The 25558-nt window shown below is 36.1% G+C and overlaps 1 protein-coding gene across 2 annotated transcripts in view; it reads left to right on the forward strand.

Moving 5' to 3' along the window:
• Positions 1-25558, forward strand: part of LOC134679246 (DNA translocase FtsK-like) — a 49509-nt gene that overhangs the window by 12908 nt on the left and 11043 nt on the right. For both annotated transcript variants that reach the window (XM_063538134.1, XM_063538135.1), the window contains exons 4-11: positions 2491-2585; positions 4110-4191; positions 8976-9135; positions 10838-10882; positions 11568-11651; positions 12512-12629; positions 23030-23365; positions 24598-24781. In XM_063538134.1, coding sequence (XP_063394204.1) covers positions 2491-2585; positions 4110-4191; positions 8976-9135; positions 10838-10882; positions 11568-11651; positions 12512-12629; positions 23030-23365; positions 24598-24764 — 1087 coding nt within the window. In that variant the 3' untranslated portion in view covers positions 24765-24781. The remainder of the gene's footprint in view (positions 1-2490; positions 2586-4109; positions 4192-8975; positions 9136-10837; positions 10883-11567; positions 11652-12511; positions 12630-23029; positions 23366-24597; positions 24782-25558) is intronic.

The following is a 25558-nucleotide window of genomic DNA, read 5'->3' on the forward strand; positions in this document are numbered from 1 at the left end:
TAATGGTACATAGCTAAGTGTAGATGAAATGCATATAATGTCAATAACTACCAATCAGCGACATTAATCCGCTAATAACCTTCTTGCTGTACGTACTGGCCGCTCAGAGTTTGCGGTTCATATTTGATTAGAATATGACTTGGACAGGGATAGGTTTATGCCATACATTGAAGAACCAGTCAAATAATACACGTATAATAATTTAATGCAGATTAAAAGATAACTAGTTAAAATGTTGTTGTGAAATGACAGACTAACTCAACATAAGTAAATATATCATTGCTGTATAAATGTATTCCGCGATAATAAGTATTTTGTATATTTTATTATCAATTTGTATGGCAGTGCGAAGTCACATTCAGGTATACATAGTCTGTCCGTTTTTCAAAGATCAAGTACGCCATTGTAAATGTATGGTAAACTTGATCTTAGAATTCGGACTGGCTATACAGCCTGCAAAATTTACATGGGTACACGAATCGGGTCATAAATATTTGAATAGGCGGAGTCACAATAAATCCCCACTTTCAGTTCCAATGGAAATATTTTATATGTATATAGCCGGTCAAGCAAGTTTGTCAGTAGAAAAAGGTGCAAAATTAAAATTTTGTATGGGACCACACCCGTTCGCGCGCTTACATTTTCTAAATTTGCCGCTCTTCTTCTACTACTGACGGAAATGGCTTGAGAGAGAACCTACATATATGTGACGGTAGAGGGTGGATTCGAATGACCAACATTTTCAGATAATGTGTGTATTTGTTAAATTAATTCAGTGGAAGTGTATCTACATATAGAAGACCGGGTATGATTATCTCACGAGTTATATCTCATGAATAGAACATTTTCTAGATATCTTTCCAGGCATCCACTTAATTTCATGCCTCTCTAATTGGACAGCTTTTTTCCATAGTTCTCTGCGAATAGCATCTTGTGGGAATCTGAATGGAAAGTAATGTAAAATGTTAATATCAAATTTGATTATTAATTTGAAATAATTAGGTAGTTTTTTTACAGCTCCATTCCATGAAATAAAAAAGGAAAATACAAATCTGTAAGAAAGAATTCATTACTACATTTATGATTATATAGAAAATACCTAAACCAAGCACAAGTTAATAAAATAGTCTACTTCATTTGGCATAACACCATCCCTATTATCCTCGCAATTTAAAAAGTCGTATGTTGTTATGAAAGTCGTATGCAGTTATTACGTTTTAGCTTAGCACGGTAGTATTGAAAACAAATCGTCATGTTTATTCCAAATTTTACTGAAGTTATCTGTTTACTACAAGTGAAAAGTGATTCCACTATCCTTGGTATGAACTAAAATAACTTCTGCACCAGTTCACGACACATGAAGACACTTTTAATTATAAAAAAACGTGTTTTTATAAATCAATTTAGCCATCCGTCACTGACTGTCATCTCGGACCAACTAAAGTTGCGAATCGAATAGTTTGTAAGCACCGCCTACAATCGAATAGTTTACGTTGGGTCATAACTGAGCGGACAGAATACTTCCATGTATATCAGTTCGCTGGGTTAGTAACACATTTCGGAATAAGGAAAGTTAGGATTGTGAAATAAAAGACACATTCTTTAAAAATACATATTATATTACTCTAAGGAGTCTAAGGCAGACGCTGCAATAATTAGTGCTAACTAAAGTACACTTTTATATATTTATGGCTTTATTCATAAACGCGATACTGCCCTGAAATAGCTATGATATAAATGGTTTGTCTTTATTAAATCTCTCATTTTGACAAAGGGATAAAACATAATTTAACTATACTTCGTTTTTTTTTTAGCATTAGAAATAAGGTAAAAATCTTAATGTGTCTTTTAATTGAAAAACACATTTTAAAAATAAGTTACGGCAAATATGTAACAATTATGAATGTAATACGATCATTTATATTCTTCTGCTTTCATAAGTAATAGTTATTGATTTTTAAAAAGGGTTTTTCAATTAAAAGATATGCCAAGATCGCTTACCTTCTTTCAAGTTCTTTCTAATGCTAAAAAAAACGAACTATAAATCAGGCCCGTAAACTTTTATGAATAAGGGGGTTAAGAAAATATAGAAAAGTTTATCAAATGCCAGTTTCTAGTAATTAGTTAAGATGAGATAACCTTTCTGTATCTGAATCTTTAGCCAGACTGACAAAACCTAATATGAAGTCTTTACGGTTTATAAAGTGATGTCCGATCAATCAATCCAACAGGAAAGAAACTACCTCATCGTTCGATCAATCGGACTAGGAAATATAGTGTCCCATGAGATAATCGGACTATGAGACCTTTAGAGTTCCAGCGATCAATCGAACCAGTAGAAAAACAAAATCGTGGTCCGATTAATCGAACAAGCCGATGGGACCACGAGGCCTAAGAGGAAATGCCCTAGGTAGCAAAAATCCCCAATAAGTGTATAGCTTGCTACTATGTACTCGTACTTCATTTTACTTATATTATTGTTACAAACAGGTTTGATCCGTCGAAGCCGCCCCCGCCGCTGCCGTCGCACATGCAGCCCACTAACAACGGCCCCTTAAAAAGAAAAGTGGACACCAACGGAAACGGTAAGTCTCTCTATTACCAGTTTATTTTATCGTTCATTACAAAATTAAACATAATAACTCCTTTGACAAAGTATGCAGTAGGTTTTGCTCAGCGATATAAAAGTGCAATTATAATGAATAAAAATAATATTTACGCAACATAGCGAACGCTAATCAGTGGCTTTAAATATCGCTTATATCATGCGAATAATTTCGCAAGAAAATATGACTATCAATCGAGTTTCAAAGGCAGAATGTAAACTGCACTGCAATCTAGGTCAATAAAATATCAAATATCTTAATAAATCTCCGTTGTAGTTTTCCTTACTGAAGTAGGATCAATCAATTATTTGAAATTCCCTGAAGGTCAGATCCCTGCAGCCACTATAAAAACACAAAAGTGCTTAGCATCTTGACCTTTGGCCCTTGAAGAATGAGTCGCGCTTAGACGCCGCAGGGTTTTTAAAGGCAGCTACTAGATTTAGTGCCGCCACGCAAAACATATCTGGAAAACCACAAAGTAACTCTTTATTTTTGTCAGAGTGTGTTATAGTACTTATGGTAGCTTCTCAGAATCTTAAATTTACATTATTGCTCAAAGTTCGTTCTACGATACCACAATCATACATAAAAATGAAAACCCTTTTATAAACAGAGTTGACGTTGCTGTTAAATATTTATATGAATGTATGTATAGTTGACATTTTCCACTGCATTTTTGACCACAGGTATTTCTAGTACCGACTTTGATCCTTTGATCGCCAAGGAGTCCTTTCACGTCACCGGAAAATCAGCGCCTTATGCAACCACATGTATAGTATTCAACAATTACCGGATAAACTTATGAATTAACCTTAGTATCAACTCCAATCTTAAAATACAATATCAATAAAAATAATAGATCCTTTAACTTTAGCTAAACTTCATCATTCCTCAAATTTAATGCGTATATTAAACACGGATAAGGCACATGCGTTTGACACTGTTATCACTCTGTGGTGTGAGCGAGTCAGCGCAATAAAATCATATAGCGTGCGGATCCGCATCCAAGACCGGCTGATGCTTGGCGTTTGAATGATCAACCGTACAACACGAATGTTTATATACATATTACCAAAGAGTAATAAATTTGACTCAGGCGCTGACTGTGACAGGTATCATCATCATCACAATATTTTATCATTCACCATGCACTTGATGATTTTTATATGATAAGATTGACAATAAAGAGAACTTGCAATGTCTGTTACGTTTTGTTAATATATGTATATATGTAGTATTACAACAATTTATCACCTCCTAATCCTGGATACGAGTATAGTTTTCACATAAGTTACATAGTGCCTGAGGAAAGAGATAAATAGTCTAGAGTGGCCTTTTAATGGAATTCTAGAATGTCGTTTGGTATAGAGATAAATCTAGATGTAAGTCGAGTTAAAAAATGCAGTGTGTTGTACTAGGTATTACTGTAATGTTATGATATGATAACTCACGAGACTTGGCTAATTTTGAATTTTGCTTGGCGCTGATCGATTCTGTTCTCAGCTGCAACAAGCAAGATTCGGAAGCCCGATGGCCCTGAAGTGTCAGAGCAACACTGCGAATGCTGTGTCCAGCGAGAATTAAGGTTTGCATATCGCTATTTGACCTAAGATATCATTGCATGACTATACTAGTAACTATTTTTATATCGCACTTGTTGACATTACGAGTATGCTTTAAGTCGATTTGGTGGATATGTATTTAATTGAAAAGTATTTCCTTATGTTTTATTTTATGCATAGCGTGTTTAAATAAACAAATATATCATTTTTTTATAAGCGAATTTGAAATGCTTTCAAATAATATTTTAGTGCTTAAGCTGATACTAAACTGTGTAAGATACCTATATATTTATATAAGGAGTCCCAACTCGATGTCAAAGGCATGTGTAGCTTGACAAAAATCTATTTAACACATAGCCTGTAATGTAAATAATAATCAATTTCGTTATTTCGGACAAACAATGTATGTATCCATAAAATGTTTACTAATACTTTTACTACACAAGCAAATATCGTAATCTCTTAAAAAGCTGTGCGAAAAAAACTTATTTATAAATCGAGATAATGAAATCGTTACCGTGTAACTTATCGAGTTAATTAAATAGTATTGACATGTACAATAGTAACCGACAGTATTGAAAGTAAAGCTGAAGCGGTACATGTTAAAAGAGCGCAGCGACTTCAGTATTTTTTGTACAAAAATATGATTGCTGCCGTTTTGATCAGAAATTTGACCTCTAAGGTTGGTTTTCTACTAGAGCTAAGCTAACTACATTTACATACATTCGGCCACTCTAAGCAGTAAGCAACGATTTATTAATTATGTAAACATAACGCAGCTTATGGTCTAAGATCCCACGATCCCGATTCTATGGTCGACCTTCACCAATCTGTCTGACGGATGAAACTATGAAAATATGAAAGAAAATATGTTCCAGAAAATAAATAAATAGGGCTGCCTAAAGAAATATGGTCAAGGCTATTTTTAAAAATAAAATTGAAAACTAATTTTTTCGGCAAATTTCATCGATTTGTCTGACGAACGAAATAAGTTTCAATGGAAAGTATACAACTTGTACAACATAAATCAACTAGGTTGCCTATCTTTTTCTGGTCACTATTATGTGGTTGCCGTGTTTAAAGAGGTGATTTTATATCGATAATTGCACTCATCTGTCTGACGCTTGAATTATACATCATAATGATGGTAATTTTATTGCAAATACAATGGTATAGGGTTGCCTGCAAAAATCCGGTCACAAATAAGGGTTGCCAAGCTTTTAATTAAAATAAGAAGGGAAGACTTTTAGCGATAACTCAAACGGCTTAACTGATCAAGTTTGGTTTAATTTTGTTTGATTGAGTTTTTTAAGCAATATTTTCATGATTAAGTGAATATTTTAGGAAATAATCGCCTCGAAAGAAACAAAATGTACGTGAGGATTTTTTTTTGGTGGCAATCCTATGATGTGGGATGTTGTTGGAAAGGTCTTTCAAAATGAATAGGGGTTCTAGAAGGACATTTTTTAATAAAGTGGATATTGTCGGAAATAATCGCTTTAAAAGAAACAAAATGTGAGTGACAATTTTTTTATCGATTCAACCTTATAGTGTGGGATGTCGTTGGATAGGCCTTTCAAAATAAATAGGGGTCTTTAAAAAACATTTCTTGATAAAGTGAATCATTTCGGAAATAATTGTTTAGAAAGAAAAAAAAAGGTTTTTCCTTCTAACTTTTGAACCATCTGTCCAAAAAATATGAAAAAAATCATGAAAATATTGCTTAATAAACTCAATCAAATAAAATTAAAACAAACTTGATCAGTTAAACCGTTTATGAGTTATCGCTAAAAGTCTTCCCTTCTTATTTGAATTAAAAGCCTGGCAACCCTTATTTGTGACCGGATTTTCGCAGGCAACCCTATACCATTGTATTTGCAATAAAATTACCATCATTTTCAGAGATGTGAAAAATACTTTATAAAAAGTATTTAAATACAAAATACAAATACTTCCTTGATAATACTATTTCAAATGCAAAATACAAAATAGTTTTTGAATTTGTATTTAAATACAAAATACGAAATAGGTATTTTCAAAATACTTTTTAAAAATACAAATACTTTGCGATAAAAGGTACTTAGAGGTACTACTAATTTCCGAGTTGAAAAGACTCTCTTTATTTTTTGAAATTAACCCTCTGTCTAAAGTGCAAATTTCTAGTTGTTTGCTCATATTATTATCAACCGATAGGATGTAGGTTAATGGATAATGGTTTTTGACGGCCAACTTTTAAAGCATTAATTTGTAATGTTTTACAGCTAGTATAATGCCTCTCGTTAGAGTGATGAAAACGTCTCGTTTGTGTTTCACCAGCGCAGAAAAGTTTGTTCTCCTCTCGTGCCTTGAAACCCTCGCAACACTCAAGATTCCACTTTTTAACCACTCGCTACGCTTGTGGTCATGTGCGACGTTACTAAACAGATTCAACAGTTCCATGTTAAAAGAATGAAGACTTGCCAGGATTGTAACATCAGAAGAGATTGTAACTCCTTACCTGCCTAATATAAAGTATTTTGTATTTTGAAAATAGAAAATAGGTCTCAAAAACCATTTCAAATAAAATACAAAATAGTTTTCTTCAAAAGGTATTTAAATACAAAATAGGTATTTTGCATTTTGTATTTGCATTTTAAATACAAGTATTTCAAATAAGTCACATCTCTGATCATTTTAATGTATAATTCAAGCGTCAGACAGATTAGTGCAATTATCGATATAAAATCACCTTGTTAAACACGGCAACCACATAATAGTGACCGGAAAAAGATAGGCAACCTAGTTGATTTATGTTGTACAAGTTGTATACTTTCCATTGAAATTTATTTCGTTCGTCAGACAAATCGATGAAATTTGCGCAAAAAATTTTTTTTTTCAAAAATTTATTAAAAATAGCCTTGACCATTTTTGTTTAGGCAACCCTATTTATTTATGTTCTGGAACATATTTTCTTTCATATTTTCATAGTTTCATCCGTCAGACAAATTGGTGAAGGTCCCATATATGAGGGATGTCCTACTATTAGGTCTAGCGGGATATTAGCCTTAACGCGAATCGTTGATATCTAAACAATACATCGTGTTGTTGATGAGGGCGTAGTCTATAGAGTACCTACCTACGTCGTAAACCACTCTATTGATAAATTAATAATGTGGTGACTACTGAACTTGACTACTATAATTAAATACTGTGGCGATCGTATTGTATGGACACTCTTCTTCTATCATTATTTTCAACACACTTGCTTATTAATTCTTCATTTCATTATAAACTCCACGCGGGCATACAAGGCAGTGACACTTTTTATTACACCCTAGGAAGTAATTTTTTAGTTCTAGGTATATACAATGCGGAAAAAAAGAGGTCAAAGCCGCTTAGCTTTTGTAATTGAACTACATATACTGCAATTACTTACTAATTTACTGTATATAATTTATTCATTTTGTTATAAATTTATTTATGGTAAGTAATTGACAACTGACAACATTGAATAATTCTCACTACCTACTTTGTTTATTAATACAGAACGCTTGTAATACATTATAAAAATAAAAACTTAATTATTCTAAAGATTTGGAGCATTAAATATGTAATTAGTTTTCTAACAAAACGCGGTAAGCTTTAAAGGTTTTAAAATTCGAAGCCGAGATGCATGGTTAAAATCTTTGCATTAGTATTTTATACAATCGTGATATAATAGAGAGCTTTTCAGTCGAGTACCATGTTAAGGCAGCGAAGCTTGCTGAGTTGCCTAAGTGAGGTACGAGATTGAAAAGCTTGATTATATCACTATTGTATACAATACTTTTTCTACGACTCAACAAAAATAATAATTTAAACTAGTAGAATCATACAAACAAATCAAACCAAAAGTATACATCTAAATACGCGAGCAGCCGCGAGACCTTCATACGCCCGGCGGGCTGGTCAACGACACCTTCTCATAACTCGTGAGGCCCTGGTACTTGATCCGCGCTAAATTCAATTTTTAGACAGTTGTTTCTTCGATTTTGGCCACCGTAGGCTATGGAGACTATCAATCAACACTAAGTGGTTTTCGTAGTCTATGGATGTTGCTATATTAAGGGTGTCACATGCGCGTTTCAGACTTATGAAGCAATTGTTTTTACTATACAACCTAAAATAAATAATTGATTTGAGCTATGCTTTTGTTTCCAGTTCGTCCTCTTGATCGAGGCGACGCTCGCGAGGCGCATCTACATTGGCCGTTTTGTGCGCGAGGAAATTGCCTCGGGCGTAAATATGTTCGCTCTGTGTTACTATTTATTAACAAATTTTCGTTCGTCGTATTTTCGATCTACAAGCAAAAAACTGAAAAAGCCAAATATATATGCAACATAGAATGTAACAAACTAGGATTAAACGCATTTAAATAGGGTCAAATAAAGGTATTAAACGAATCCTGCTCGCTGGGAAATAACTCTGCAAAAAAAATGTTGTTTGTAATTATGTAATATTTTTTGCCCTTTTTAAATCATGGATGTTATGACAAAGAGATGTTTGCCTTTTATGCTTTGCGTTAAAAAATATAAAAAAGGAACGTGTGTTTGTGTTGTGGACTTGGCATTGATTTTAGCTTAAATCGGTTTTTTGGCAAGTGTGATGAAAAGCAATAGGTGTAGGAAATACAAAATTATAAACTCGATTAAAATAATCCTCCCTCTTTGATGTCGGGTTTTTATATTACTATTGTAAACAAATTCTGCCACATTCCTCTTAATGTACAGTGCACAATAAATACCTACCTTTGTGTAATAATATTTTATATATATATATTTTTTTTCAGAATTGACGGGTACAAGCAGCAGATGGAAGCCTTGCACAATGAGGAAGAGACGCAAATATTATTGTACAAAAAGAAATTACAGGAGTATGAAATTGGGAGAGACATTTTAAAGAAACTCGTTGGACCAGAGCTGTTCGCCGTATTTGACAACCTGATTGAGGTAATTAAAGGCCGAGCCACACCGGCTTGCGTGTGCGTGACGTGCGCGTGTGCGTGCGCTAAAATGTTGTAGTCGCACACGCACACGTCACGCAAGCGGTGTGCAGTCTTTCATAAGGATCTGTATACTACAACGCCGCAGGCGCACGTGCACGTCACGCACACGCAGCCGGTGTGCACAGGCCTTAAGTGTCATTCGTCATTCATTAACAGACATCGTAAATTTTATAGCATTTTTGGTGCAGCGGAGTGGTGTTAACGGAATTGGTATAGATAATTCCAACTGAAATGGTGAATTAAGGTTAATATTAACGTAATTAACGCTAATTAATCATTAGAGTTGAAATTGTTTATACCAATTCCGTTAACACCACTTCGCTGCACCGAAAATGCTATAAAATTACGAGGTCTGTTCATTATAAAAAGATTTACATAACTTGGGTACGGTGACAGCACTGTATCCAAGTAATGGAAGAAATAAATGGTTTTCGGGATGATTTATATACATTTAGGGTGGATCGACCATTTTGGTTGTTTATCCACTCCGTCAGCGGTCTCGTCACTCTGCAAGGAAACAACAGGGACAATTTATAAAATTAAACTCGTTGTATAGGATGACTTGTATAGGAAAATAAACCTTACCTATGAACCTATTTATTAACCTTAAAGTACAATGTTTAATTTTATATACTTAATATGTAGTTAACTCTTTAGAATATGAAAAATTATTTTAAAAAAGGCAATTTTTTTGTCAAATGGTTTTAATATTTTTATCTGAAATCGCATACAATTTTTCTATTTCTTATAACCAACCTGAAAAGCTTTAAGAGTTATTTGTTGTATCTGTTGACATTAAAGTTGTATTACGCATTAATATTCAAGTAAGATTTTTAACGACTTATGGCGCATGGAGTCCTATTAGTTGTCCGAATCAGCCGATAAGTCTATGATTGATTGTCAAAGTTAGGAAAGTCGTTGTATAAGTTTAACATGTTTGCTGCCCACTATACTTCATTTAGTGTTGCTTCCGCGCCCCAAACATATTTAGTGATCCCACCGGTGATGCTCACAGTATCGGACTTTTACTGAGGTTAATAAAGAGATAATGGGATTTTAATCCCTCCAGTGATTATCATGGCCACACAGAGATTACGTGATCCCACCGGTGACGCTCATGGCAGCCAACGTGTTAACGAAGAAAAGTCCCAAAATAACAAAGCAATTAACACATTCATTACCACTAAGTGCTACGGGTTACGCTCGTAGCGCGTAGCCACGGTTTCGCCGTATGTAGCGCGTAGTCGCTACGAACAGTGTACCCGACAGTCGGGTTCTTGGTGTTGAATGTGTTAAAATGATGCCAGTTACACACCTCAAATTGTCAGCAATCCTAGAAAGCAAATGATAATGTAATAAAGTTTATTTGAAAAACTGGATAGCCTGTGGATTGCCCATATATGCTAGTCAACAGCTGCAGATGCTACACATCACATAACACTTACGCTCTGACGAATGCTATGTCAATTATTTTTTTATAATTTGGTAGAGTCCGTCTAAGGTGTTGTCTGCACCTGCACCGTGTTTAATAGCACAGTCAAATTTCTAGGAAATTATGACGTTTAACTCTTCCACATTTTGTTCTATCAAACATGGTACCGAGTTTGCTTAGACTGACTCTAGTAACTTTGCTTCTCTTATTGTAGGGGGCCCAGGCACCACAGCTGGATGATTCAGTATCTTTTAATTCGGTAAGTTTGACTTTTTACAAGCTTTTATTTAACTTGCCCTGTTAGTATGTAAGTTTTTTTGTTAGTTAGTTTGGGCCAAATCTTTGAAACAAATTTTGATCCAGTTCCCGATTTCCGAATGATTAGAAAATTTGCATAGATATGTAAGTCTGGTGACAATGCAATATTATGGTACCATCAAACTGAACTGATGGTGAAGTCAGGAGTCAGCGATAGGAACTCTGTGATGAAACAACGCAGCCTAATTGTGTTTGGGGTTTTTAGAACTGTCTTGATGATTATTAGTTGCCTGTGGTACGAAAACGATAACGGCTTTTATCAAAAATTAAATGTTTGCCAAAATCTAATTAATTTATTTAATAGCCCATCATGCCAAGTCCAGTAATAAAGAGTCCAGTCGGCCTAATACACTTTTCTAGTTTTTTAACTGTTGTCGGTAGTACACCTGTTGGACGGCCTGATATCATTGTGTTGTGTGGCGTGATGCCTTTTAAGTATGAAATTAAAGAGTTATTCCACTATCTAAAAGTGTGGAGAGGCACGTTCTAAAGTCACAAAGAGTCGCCAATATCACATTTGTCTGCTATATCAGAAAGTACTAATCTAATATAGACAAATGAGGGAAGCTCTAATATTCTCACAACACGTTCAGTTAGACTTTAATGCCTAAATATTTTCTTTGTAGGATTCACCAACTGTGTCTAAGCAGGCTGTTATACAGCTATTTAAGATGCTGCTCGGCGGTGGCACCAGAAACATCATCGATCCGGTAAGCACATGTGTAATTGTGTACTCATTTGCCGTATTTTCCCGGTAATTATAAACGACGGGCGCTGCGCGGTGTGCGCAGCAGTTTCGCTCGCCTGGCAATTTGACAGTTGACAGCACTATGTACTTTGCACGTGAGTGTGCCCTGACTCAGATTTCGAAACGATTGAAGTTTTTTGTTTTACAAGGGAGTAAGAGTCTTGTGTCTACAATCCTGCACCAAATTCTGCCAGCCAACGTGATGAAACAACTCAAATTTTGCATCAATTATTTTCGTAAAAGGCTCTCTTGACTGTTCAAAAACTTATAAGAAAGTTGCAGTTTATTCACATGTGGGGCAAAGTAATCAAATGCACATTTTGACCTGTTTTCTTATGTTTGCTGGTAAAATTGACTTTAAAATGATCATGCTTCCTTTGATTTTGTTTCATATTTTACAGTTGGTTCAAATTTTTGTGTATTTCGCTCGCTGCCAAAATTTGTTTAACACTCGTGCCTTGATACCCTCGCAACGCACAACATTCCATTTTAGACAACTTTGCCCCCTTGTAAAACAAATAACTATAGCCACCAGTGGCGGCGCGTCAAACATATCCGAAGGCAAGCCGGGGCTAATTTGGCTTACATATTTCCTTTACAACTCTGCTAAAACGTCCAAAAACAGGCAAGCCGGTGGGAATCGGCTTTTATCGACGCGCCGCCACTGATAGCCACTCTTATGGGTAAAATGCAACTTTCCCATCAGTTGTTGTTGGGAAAGTTGCATGTTGTTGAGACAAAGAGAGCCTTTACGAGCTGGTGCGGTGAAACTTTAGTATAACCTTAAGAAATGATTTTCTATGTGTTCATATTTTATTGTAGGTTCCTTCAACATCCCATATGGACGAAACGTTGCAGTCCCTTACAAGACGGCATAATGTTAGCTACTCTAACGCTGGACCAGACTTGATAAAATTCGTCACGGACACATTAAGGAGTAGTAAGTAGTAGTCATTTGACTATGTTTGTCTGTGTTTATGAATGTCGTGTAATATTCACCACTAGCTTTCTGGTGAAGGTATAAGAGCACCTAGTAACATAGCTTTCGGCGGTGTGGGGACTACCCAATTCTGAGCTTGTTAGACTTGTGCCCAGCAGTTATTATAGTAGAAGAGCCGGCCGCAAATTTTCTAACCGACTTGATACCACGATGAAATGCACAATGGTTTCCCATAAAAGTGATGCTAAGTCCGAATTCGATAGTCTGCCACGGCGGAACTTGCCGAAAGTACGAAAAAGAAGGCCACTTCCGGTGCGAAAAAAGGGGGCTGATTTAACCCATCTGATACCGAAATAATAGTTATGGCAGCAGTTAGAAATTTACATGTAGACACATAAAAGCGAAGTCTGCCAGTATTTTTTTTGCCGGAAGTGCTTGGCAGACGCTCTCAAAGGTGGCCAACGGGACCCCTAATTTAACCCATCTGATACCACCATGAAACCAATTCCAGTCGGTAGGTATGAACCCTCATGTCAGGAATATATAAGTCTGCCAAGGCTTTTCCTGCCGAAACACCTTGGCAGACGAGATTATGTAAGCAAGGTCGGCATCGGTTACCCTACACTAACCCATCTGATACCACCATGAAACCAATTCCAGTCGGTAGGTACGAACCCCCATTTTAGGAATATATAAGTCTGCCAAGGTTTTTCCTGCCGAAACACCTTGGCAGACGAGATTATAAACAAGATGACCATCGGTTACCGTACACTAACCCATCTGATACCGCCATGAAACCAATTCCAGTCGGTAGGTATGAACCCTCATTTCAAGAATATATAAGTCTGCCAAGGCTTTTCCTGCCGTAACACCATGGCAGACGAGATTATGTAAGCAAGGTCGGCATCGGTTACCCTACACTAACCCATCTGATACCACCATGAAACCAATTCCAGTCGGTAGGTATGAACCCCCATTTTAGAAATATATAAGTCTGCCAAGGTTTTTCCTGCCGAAACACCTTGGCAGACGAGATTATAAGCAAGATGACCATCGGTTACCGTACACTAACCCATCTGATACCACCATGAAACCAATTCTAGTCGGTAGGTATGAACCCTAATTTCAGGAATTTATAAGTCTGCCAAGGCCTTTCCTGCCGAAACACCTTGACAGACGAGATTATGTAAGCAGCATCCACATACGAGGAATCCGTATTTTGGGATTATACAGATTACGGACATTATTAATAGCTGTAGGCTTATTTATTACTTATGCTATATATTTGTATATAATTAGGTTACTAATAAAATATATTTATAATTTATTAAACCTAAACTTAATACATTGGGAATTCATTACCTGCTTACGGCAGTAGTAGGGATAAGTGGGTGAGTTCTGGCTCACTGAGCCAGGCCAACAGTCCCTCCCCCTTTTTTCCCTTGTTGAGGCCCTGCAACCTTGCCTTGAACCCAAACTAATGTAATTGTAGCTCGAATCTAACCTAATCTATTTTTATTGCTTTTAGAATATTTCAATTATCTACTTTTGCAAAGTTAAAGGTTGAAATCTCTATTTCGCAAAATGGAATTTTAATGTGACTTTAACGTATGTGCAGTCTACTTAGTAATTGGGTTTAAAGATATAAAAACACACATTTTATTTCCTATCCTAAGTATCCTATCCTAAGTTTATTCAAATAATATTCTGAATATATATAGTAATTAGACTGGTCATATTTTTCATAAAATTGATTTCGACTGGCAAAGCATATTACTTTTTGGCAACCGGGTTTTTTAACCTAATTAGACCCCGCTGAATCCGAATTTGCCGGTTGCTCGATCGAAATCTTGACCGGAAGTGAGATATTTCACATTATAGGTCCCTTTTTTTCGTTTTTCGTAAATAACTCTTAAACGGTGGCACATAGCAAAAAATGTTCTATTACATAAGTATTCTGCATAAAATTGCCTACAAGAAAGATTCAGTACAATTTTTCGCTAGGATCAATATCCAAAGAGATTTTAACGCGGGAAATTTAATTATAATCACTTCTAAGGTCCCGTTTTTTAGGGTTTCGTAAATAACTCATAAACGGTGGCCAATATCAAAAATGTTGTTAGACGTTAATAATCTACACAAAATTTTGAACAAAAAGATTCAGTACACTTTTTGCAGGGATCAATATTTAAAAAGATAATAAAGAGGGAAAGTTAATTATAATAAATTCTAAGGTTCCTTGTTTTTATTTTTTCGTTAATAATTTGAAAAGTATGATTCATAGCAAAAAAAATCTTACACATAAATAATAAACGTAAAATTTCCTACAAGAAACATGCAGAACACTTTTCGCTAGGATCAATATTTAATTAATTGATTAATTATAATCAATTTTAAAGTCCCTTTTTAGTTTTTTGTAAATAACTCGTAAACGGTGTCCCATAGCGAAATAGGTTTTTAAGAATAAATTATCTACATAAAATTTCCTCCAAAAAACATCTAGAACACTTTTCTCTAGGATCAATATTTCAAGGGATATTAAAGGAAGAAAGTTAATTACAATCAGTTCACAGGTCACTTTTTTTTAGTTTTTCGTAAATAACTCGTAAACGGTGGCCCGTTGCAAAACAATATTCTACATAAATATTAAACATAAAATTGTCCACAAAAAAGGTTCTGTACACTTTTTCGCTACGATCAATATTTAAAGAGATATTAAAGGGGGTAAGTTAATTATAATCAATTTCCAGGTCCCTATTTTTAGGATTTCGCAAATGACTCGTAAAATAAGGCTCATAGCAAAGTAAGTTCTTAATGTTCTTGTAAATAAATAATCGATATAAAATTTTCTACGAAAGACATATGGAACACTTTTCTCTTTTTAGGGTTCCGTACCTCAAAATGAATAAAAACCGGCCAAGCGCGAGTCGGACTCGCATTGCAAGGGTTCCGTACACTACCCAATTTTTAACAGTGTATTTTATATATGTGAAACGCGAGTGAATTGCCTTTAAAAAACCTGTAGGGATCGGTTCAAAAACTATAAGTAATGTCCGACTCGCGCTTGACTGCATAATTCTAATAGGTTTTCCTGTCATCTATAGATTCTATTCTGTGTATCTTTTCAAAATTTTAGACCCAGTAGTTTCGGAGACAAAGCCCCCTTCCCCAAAATAAAACATTAAAATACAAAAAAATACTACCCCCCCCCCCCCTTTATCTCCGAAACTACTGGGTCTAAATTTTGAAAATAAAATAAAATAAAATAGTTCTTTACCTATATAGACATAAACCTAAAAATAGAGACCTGGAAATTGATTATAATTAACTTACCCCCTTTAATACCTCTTTAAATATTGATCGTAGCGAAAAAGTGTACAGAACCTTTTTTGTGGACAATTTTATGTTTAATATTTATGTAGAATATTGTTTTGCAACGGGCCACCGTTTACGAGTTATTTACGAAAAACTAAAAAAAAGTGACCTGTGAACTGATTGTAATTTAACTTTCTTCCTTTAATATCGCTTGAAATATTGATCCTAGAGAATAGTGTTCGAGATGTTTTTTAGAGGAAATTTTATGTAGATAATTTATTCTTAAAAACCTATTTCGCTATTGGACACCGTTTACGAGTTATTTACAAAAAACTAAAAAGGGACTTTAAAATTGATTATAATTAATTAATTAATTAAATATTGATCCTAGCGAAAAGTGTTCTGCATGTTTCTTGTAGGAAATTTTACGTTTATTATTTATGTGTAAGATTTTTTTTGCTATGAATCATACTTTTCAAATTATTAACGAAAAAATAAAAACAAGGAACCTTAGAATTTAGTATAATTAACTTTCCCTCTATATTATCTTTTTAAATATTGATCCCTGCAAAAAGTGTACTGAATCTTTTTTGTTCAAAATTTTGTGTAGATTATAAACGTCTAATAACATTTTTTGATATTGGCCACCGTTTATGAGTTATTTACGAAAACCTAAAAAACGGGACCTTAGAAGTGATTATAATTAAATTTCCCGCGTTAAAATCTCTTTTAATATTGATCCTAGCGAAAAATTGTACTGAATCTTTCTTGTAGGCAATTTTATGCATATTACTTATGTAATAGAACATTTTTTGCTATGCACCACCGTTTAAGAGTTATTTACGAAAAACGAAAAAAACGGACCTTTAATGTCAAATATCTCACTTCCGGTCAAGATTTCGATCGAGCAAATGGCAAATTCGGATTCAGCGGGGTCTAATTAGGTTAAAAAACCCGGTTGCCAAATAGTAATATGATTTGCCAGTCGCATCAAGAAGGAGAGCGATTTTGAATTTTTTTGTCTAGTCTAAATATCATTACTTATTCTGTGTACAGTGGAGAAAACGAATGAAATCATGTATGTAATTTGATTTTGCTATTTTTCAAATAAAGAGTAACTAAACAGTATTTTCCACAGTTGTTGGTAATGATACCATCTCTTACAATTTCTCTCCATGAACATTTTATGATACCTAACCTTCCAGTTTTCGCCCGAATTATTCAAAAAATTCACCAACTCCATTTACACCAACCAAATAGAAAACGGGTCCGTGTCCGAATTCGCGATCTCGAGTCCGGGTCCGCGTCCGGGTCCAGGTTCAGGTAGAAGTCGAATTCAAAATCTTGCTTGTTTTGCCAGTGGGGTAACTTGCTTAACAATCAATTAGAATAAGACAAGTCGTCGAGTAGTTCCGTTCTGATCACCATCAGCAATACCACTTCATCAAACGCCACTGTTCTTAATGTAAATCCTTGTTTGCCTGATGAAAATACAAGAGTCACTATACAATGCCATTAAGATTTGTGGAGTTCCCTTGATTCCTTATGGATCCCATCATCAGAACTTGAGCTTCACGATAATATGACTTAAAAATCTAACGTGCTTAACAAACATAACGAAGAGGACAAATCCCCAAACATGAGCTATGCGTCGTTGAAGAGTTCCATTCTGACCATCATCAGCAGTTTCACTTCATCAAATGTCACAATTCTGAATGTAAATGCTTAGTTTGTTTAAAATACACCAGTATCACTATATGTTAGGGTGGTTCAAAAAACATTTTTTTTTTCCTAAGGGGCACCCCCTTATTTTGTTACACTTATTATGTTGATAAAATACACCAAGTTTCTTAATTTATCTCAACTATACTTCGTTTTTTTTAGCATTAGAAATTAGGTAAACAATCTTGATGTGTCTTTTAATTGAAAAACACATTTTGAAAATAAGTTACAGCAAATACACTCGCGTGCAAAAGTATTGCATCACTTTGCATTTTTTCGTCCGCACCCAATATCTTTGTAATTCTAGAGCCGATTCTGAAAATTTTGGTATCAACTGAAAGCTTATAATCTAACGCATTAGAAAATTTAAATTTAATGAAATTTCAAATCTGAAGACTAAAAAAAATCAGAAACTGAAAGTAGCGACATAATGGTCGAGAATTAAATTTAGGAAAGTTAAGAATAAAAGTCATTTATTTAATACAAAATAAATTATTATTATTAAATTAATACCTGGTGTTGCCACCCCTAGCCCTCCTCACACAAATCAAGTGGTTTTTCATAGACCTAATTAATTTTCTAATGAAATCTTGTGGAATAGCGTCCCACTCCTCCAGCAAGGCTCCCTTCAGCTCCTCAACATTGGCCGGGGCAGGATTCCGCTTCCGAATCCTCCTTTTCAGGTAGTCCCACACGTGTTCAATGGGGTTAAGGTCATCGCTGGCCAGTCCATGGTGTCGATGCCCACTTCGAGAAGGTAGGCTGCGGTGGCCCTAGCGGTATGACACGGGCATTATCCTGCATTAGGATGAACCCCTCATCAAAAATACCGGCATAAGGAACAACATGTTCCTCCAGGATGTCAGTAATGTATTTTGCAGCGGTCAATCCACCGCCACGGCCCCCGCCAGGCACGAAAACCAGCTCTGTTCGCGCGTCGTAGGAAACGCCGCCCCAGAACATCACGGATCCACCGCCATAGGCGACCCTTTCGGAGAAGCAACATTGGGCGAACCGTTCTTCTGGCCTTCTGTATACTCTTCCTCTTCGGTCACATCCATTCAAACATATTCTGCACTCGTCCGAGAAGAGAACTGGGGTCCATTGCTCAATGGTCCAGTCCATATGATTTTCTGCAAACTATCTTCGGGCTGTACGGTGTCGCAGGCCTTTTGCAGGCCTCCTGGGTGTCAAGTTCGCTTTCTTGAGTCTTCTTCTTATTGTCCACTCACTGGCAGCCACTCCTCGTATCTCACGCAGACGCTGCTGGATGGCAACGCTTGTCAGGTGTCGATCTCGGAGAGATGTTGTGACAATGAAGCGGTCGTCCCTCTCTGATGTACACTTTTTGCGGCCGCTTCTTGGTCTTGAAGTAAAGGATCCAGTCCGTTGGAACCTCTGGTAAACTCTGCAAACTGTAGATTGACTTAAATTCAGCGTGGCAGCTACTGAACGTTGGCTACGCCCCTCTTGCAGGAGCTGGACGACTTGGCGGACTTCAGCTTCAGTGGTTTCCATTTTTCACAGGTCTTCTTCACGGGAAAATATGCGGAGATGTGTACCGGTCAACTTTTGATAAGTGACTGGTAACAACCCCTCCCCGACCCCCCGTTTTATAGGGGTCAAGGGTAGCGCAACTCGTGCGCGTGATAACGCGAAACCGCTCACAAATCGGCAAAATGTTCGTAAAGCTAAAACTTCAAGGGACATGATCCCATTAAAATAATTAATGGAAAATAACCGGTTTACAAAATTATTGGGTGCAGTTGAAAAAATGCAAAGTGATGCAATACTTTTGCACGCGAGTGTATGTAACAATTATTAATCTAGTACGATCATTTATATTCGTCTGCTTTCATAAGTAATAGTTTTTGAATTTTGAAAAGCGTTTTTAAATTAAAAGACATGCTAAGATCGCTTACCTTCTTGCAAGTTCTTTCTAATGCTAAAAAAAACGAACTATACAACCCCGCTTAATCACGTTGAAATTTTGTATGTTGTTTGAAACCCAACAAAAAGAGTATTTATGATTCAGAATTTTATTTAAATATCTGGTTTCACACTATTTGCACATGTGATGTATAAGTTTTGAAGTAGAAAAACATTTTCTTTCAAAATAATATCTTTTAAATCACACTTTCAAATAATGTGAAAACTACTACTTACATAAAAATCAAAAAAATAGCAACTTATTTTTTTTTATTTCATACAATTTGAAAAATTTCACAGTGTTTGAGCACCCCCTTGTAGTTAAGATTGTAAGATTACAAACTTGGCGTATTTTGTCAACATAATAAGTGTAACAAAATGAGGGGGTGCCGCTTCTTCTAGCTAGAGTTTGAATTTTTCCCATACAAACGTGAACCACCCTTACAAGATTTGAAGAGTGCCCTCGATTCCTCATAAATCTCACCATCAGAACTGGGTTTTGACAAAGACGGAACCAATCTGTATGTATATACTTACAAGTTACAACTCAAATAAAAAAATAATTTTCAAAATCGATCCCGAAATGACGGAGATATCAAACATTAAAAAACCGAATTAATACCTCCTTTTTAGGGTTCCGTAGCCAAATGGCAAAAAACGGAACCCTTATAGATTCGTCATGTCTGTCTGTCTGTCCGTCCGTATGTCACAGCCACTTTTTTCCGAAACTATAAGAACTGTTGAAACTTGGTAAGTAGATGTATTCTGTGAACCGCATTAAGATTTCAACACAAAAATAGAAAAAAAAAACAATAAATTTTGGGGGTCCCCCATACTTAGAACTGAAACTTAAAATGTCTTTTTCATTAAACCCATACGTGTGGGGTATCTATGGATAGGTTTTCAAAAATGATACAATACAATACAATACAACACAATACAATACAATACTCTTTATTGCACGCCTCACATACACTTAGTTTACAATAAATGGACAATAACATAAACAAAGACAATAGAGGTAACAACAGGCGATCTTATCGCTTATGATATTGAGGTTTCTAATATCATTTATTTCTAAACTGAATAGTTTGCGCGAGAGACACTTCTAAAGTGGTAAAATGTGTGCACCCTCTCCCTTTAACTTCTAAAATAAATTTAACTTCGCACTGAATGATGACATCGTACGGGGCTTAAAGCCCCCGTAACGCAGTGAACGTGTTAAAGTCGCATTAAAATTCCATTTTTCGAAATAGAGATTTCAACATTTAACTCTGCAAAAGTAGATAATTGAAATATTCTAAAAGCAATAAAAATAAATTAGGTTAGATTCGAGCTACAATGACATTAGTTTGGGTTCAAGGCAAGGTTGCAGGGCCTCAACAAGGGAAAAAAGGGGGAGGGACTGTTGGCTGGCTCAGTGAGCCAGAACTCACCCACTTATCCCTACTACTGCCGTAAGCAGGTAATGAATTCCCAATGTATTCAGTTTAGGTTTAATAAATTATAAATATATTTTATTAATAACATAATAATATACAAACATGTATAAGCATAAAGTAATAAATAAGCCTACAGCTATTAATAATGTCCGTAATCTGTATAATCCCAAAATACGGATCCCTCGTATGTGGATGCTGCTTACATAATCTCGTCTGTCAAGGTGTTTCGGCTGGAAAGGCCTTGGCAGACTTATAAATTCCTGAAATGAGGGTTCATACCTACCGACTAGAATTGGTTTCATGGTGGTATCAGATGGGTTAGTGTACGGTAACCGATGGTCATCTTGCTTATAATCTCGTCTGCCAAGGTGTTTCGGCAGGAAAAACCTTGGCAGACTTATATATTTCTAAAATGGGGATTCATACCTACCGACTGGAATTGGTTTCATGGTGGTATCAGATGGGTTAGTGTAGGGTAACCGATGCCGTTGCTTACATAATCTCGTCTGCCATGGTGTTACGGCAGGAAAAGCCTTGGCAGACTTATATATTCTTGAAATGAGGGTCCATACCTACCGACTGGAATTGGTTTCATGGCGGTATCAGATGGGTTAGTGTACGGTAACCGATGGTCATCTTGTTTATAATCTCGTCTGCCAAGGTGTTTCGGCAGGAAAAACCTTGGCAGACTTATATATTCCTAAAATGGGGGTTCGTACCTACCGACTGGAATTGGTTTCATGGTGGTATCAGATGGGTTAGTGTAGGGTAACCGATGCCGACCTTGCTTACATAATCTCGTCTGCCAAGGTGTTTCGGCAGGAAAAGCCTTGGCAGACTTATATATTCCTGACATGAGGGTTCATACCTACCGACTGGAATTGGTTTCATGGTGGTATCAGATGGGTTAAATTAGGGGTCCCGTTGGCCACCTTTGAGAGCGTCTGCCAAGCACTTCCGGCAAAAAAAATACTGGCAGACTTCGATTTTATGTGTCTACATGTAAATTTCTAACTGCTGCCATAACTATTATTTCGGTATCAGATGGGTTAAATCAGCCCCCTTTTTTCGCACCGGAAGTGGCCTTCTTTTTCGTACTTTCGGCAAGTTCCGCCGTGGCAGACTATCGAATTCGGACTTAGCATCACTTTTATGGGAAACCATTGTGCATTTCATCGTGGTATCAAGTCGGTTAGAAAATTTGCGGCCGGCTCTTCTACATATTAATTGACATAGCCTGATACAATGGGTTACAATGCATGAACATTATTTTATTTCGTTTTGAAACGTCCAACAACGTAATCCGCAATTTATTACGACATTTTTGTAAATAAATTTGAAAAAGGATAATTATATTTTTTTAAATCTTTCTAATGTGTATTAATACTTAGTTAATTGCGATACAGTTGCGAATTACCTACATCTGATGCTATAGTTCGTTTTTTTAGTATTAGAAAGAACTTGAAAGAAGGTAAGCGATCTTGACATGTATTTTTATTGAAAAACGCTTTTAAAAAATCAGTATCTATTACTTATGAAAGCAGAAGAATATAAATGATCGTATTAGATTCATAATTGTTACATATTTGCCGTAACTTATTTGAAAAATGTTTTTCAATTTAAAACACATCAAGATTGTTTACCTTATTTTTAATGCTAAAAAAAAACGAACTATAGTGATGCTCCATTACGACACCCCGTATGTGAATAATGTGTATAATGGCGCAGCTGTGTGTGCTGTGACGTCACAGGGCGTGGATTTTTCGTATGGGTCGTTATTACTTGCGCTGTGCGCCAGATTTATTTTCGATCATTTTCGCAAATTCATAGTTTCTGGGGTACAATAGAAGGTTGCCAAGGGGGAGGCCTATGTTCAGCAGTGGACGTCTTATGGCTGAGATGATGATGATGAATAGCAGGTTTATTAGAAATATTTGAATCTCAAGGTAATTGGGATCTATTGACATCTAATTGCTGCAATTAAATATTCAGGTAATACAGCAGAGAGGTCACCGTCAGTAGAAGAACGCCCAAGTGAACCGACGCTAAATAACAGAACAAATGGCTATTTAGCAAATGGGCAAAAACCTCACACTAACACAAGCGAACCTACAAGGTATGGCGCAGCCGCTGGTTACCCTGGGCCGAGCGTGCAGGTTCCAGACTTCGGAGGGCGTGCGCACCAAGCGATGCCCAACTACCCCGTGGCGGGCCCTAGCGGGTACGGCGGCGCCCCCCCGGCCGCCCCGCCGCCCGCCGGGTACATGTACCACCCGGCCGTCCCGCCACCGAACCGGCATTACTACCCTCAGAACCCAGCTGTCTCAGGTGACTCCCTCTACTTACCGCTGTTTGAAGACACTTATTTCTTTTATTTTTTTTATTTTATATTTATTGGTTCACCAATAATTGTTTAATTTAAGTAAAAATTACATTTACGTAACATATATACCTAATACCATTTACAATAATAATGCAGGCATTAACTATTTACCAGGGGTCGGACAAAAAGTGCGGATGACGTAAAAATGACGTAATCTTGCACACAGGATGATGTTTGAGTTTGTATTTATACTTCCGTGTGACATGTAGTAACAAAGTAGTATTAATGAAGTAACAAAATAATCGTAAATAAATCCATGGAATTAATAATACAGGTGGTAGGGTGATGTAGTGAATAAAAAAAATTTCACGAATAAATATCTTTTAATATTGCTTACCTTCGTTGGTATATCTTGATTACAGCAAGAGCAGTATACGTGTTTGTCACGTACCTCCAAAAACGGAAAATTGCCACAATATTCGAGTAAAGATGACATTTTAGAGCGTTTTCTTATACATTAGTAAATATAAATTTTAGCTAAATATAATCGTGAAGATACAATAGCTAAACAATAACGAAGTCAATTTATTGTTCATCTGATTGACAATGTGTCAGTCAAAAACGTACTTACTCATTTCAAGTGGCGATATCGTTTAATAAAGAGGTTGATAAATGATAAGTGATAATTGTTTATGAAAATCAAAAATACTATTTGAAATCATCCTATAAGTGGTTTGACGTCATCCGCACTTTTTGTACGACCCCTGCTATTTACTATTGATTATTAACTATGTATACATGTATACATATAACAGTGACACGTACCGTTACAGTAACATTGCATGGCGTTATTTATAAACACGTTGCTGGCCTGAATCACCTATTAATCTTGTCTTTATTTTCGTTTTGACGTTTATTTCGTTTTTATATTGTCGTTTTGACTTGTATATTTGTTAGAAAGAGACAAACACAATTTAACTAAATCTGGTCCGCAAAATTTCATGTTTAAGGAGAACAGACTTTAAGACATTAACTATATTACATTGAGTGGATATCACTAGGTTATGATATTATTTTTTGCTAAGCGGGAGTGAACAGATTTTTTAAAGTGATGTGCAGAGTCTAAAGTATCTACGAGTATCTATATCCATTACATGGGTACAATTATTTACTACCTTGCATAATCTTGGGATTTTACATTGTTATGTATAATATTTTCATAATTCCAATGTTGTAGGTACTGGGGGCATGCAGTATAATGGCACAGAGAGGGCGGCCGGTCCGGGCCCGGCCCAAGGGATGCAGGCACCTGCTGTACCAGCTCTCCGACCGGCGGCAAATGCCCCAAATTACAATTATATGGCTCGGTATCCTCAGCCGCCTTACTTCCCACCTTACCAATAGCCCCTGCAATCCGCAAGGTACGTTATACGAGCGCATCACAACGCGAAATCGCTAGCGAATTGCCACTAACTTGCGGGTAACTGATGTTGATGATTAGTGTAGTCATAGTTCCCAAGTTAGGTATGTTATGTTAGACCTCACCATGCAATACGATTACTTTCAGTTTGTTTTTCCGCATTTGTTTTACAGATGTCCAATACTAAGCTATTGACGTTGAACTTCAATTGAACATTTGATCATTACTCCAGAATAATTTTCTTTCCAAACTATTTTAGAGGCTTACGAACCATGCCGAACAAAATCAAAAGTAATCACGTCTAAACTATGTTTAATCTTGTATCATTCTAGTAAAATGTAGGTATAGCATTGAAAGCGTTCCAAAATTAGTGTATCTCTATAAACCTTTAATAGAAATCGGTGTACCTCTCTCTAAAACGTCCAAACGCCATCCTGACTCTCAAATAATTCAAGTATCTGGCCTACCGGTAGACCTTTTAACCGCCAGCAATTTTTGATCGAGCGTGCTCGTGTCGCCACCGACAGTAATTGTACCACGCAGAGTAAGGTTGGCATAGTTACGGGAGTTATAAATGTGCTGTAAAAACCAAATCAGATCTTTGTCTTATTTATCAGACTGTGGCGAAATGAGCTGGATATGTAATGTCTTATATATCAGACTCTGGCGGTTAAAGGGTTAAGCATTGTCAAATTTAAGACTTCAAATTAGCTACACCATAACATTTACCATTTTTGGTCATGATCGATACCAAATTAAACATAAGGTACTGGAGGTA

This window comes from Cydia fagiglandana, chromosome Z (assembly GCF_963556715.1).
Source record: "Cydia fagiglandana chromosome Z, ilCydFagi1.1, whole genome shotgun sequence".
NCBI classification, from domain to species: domain Eukaryota; kingdom Metazoa; phylum Arthropoda; class Insecta; order Lepidoptera; family Tortricidae; genus Cydia; species Cydia fagiglandana.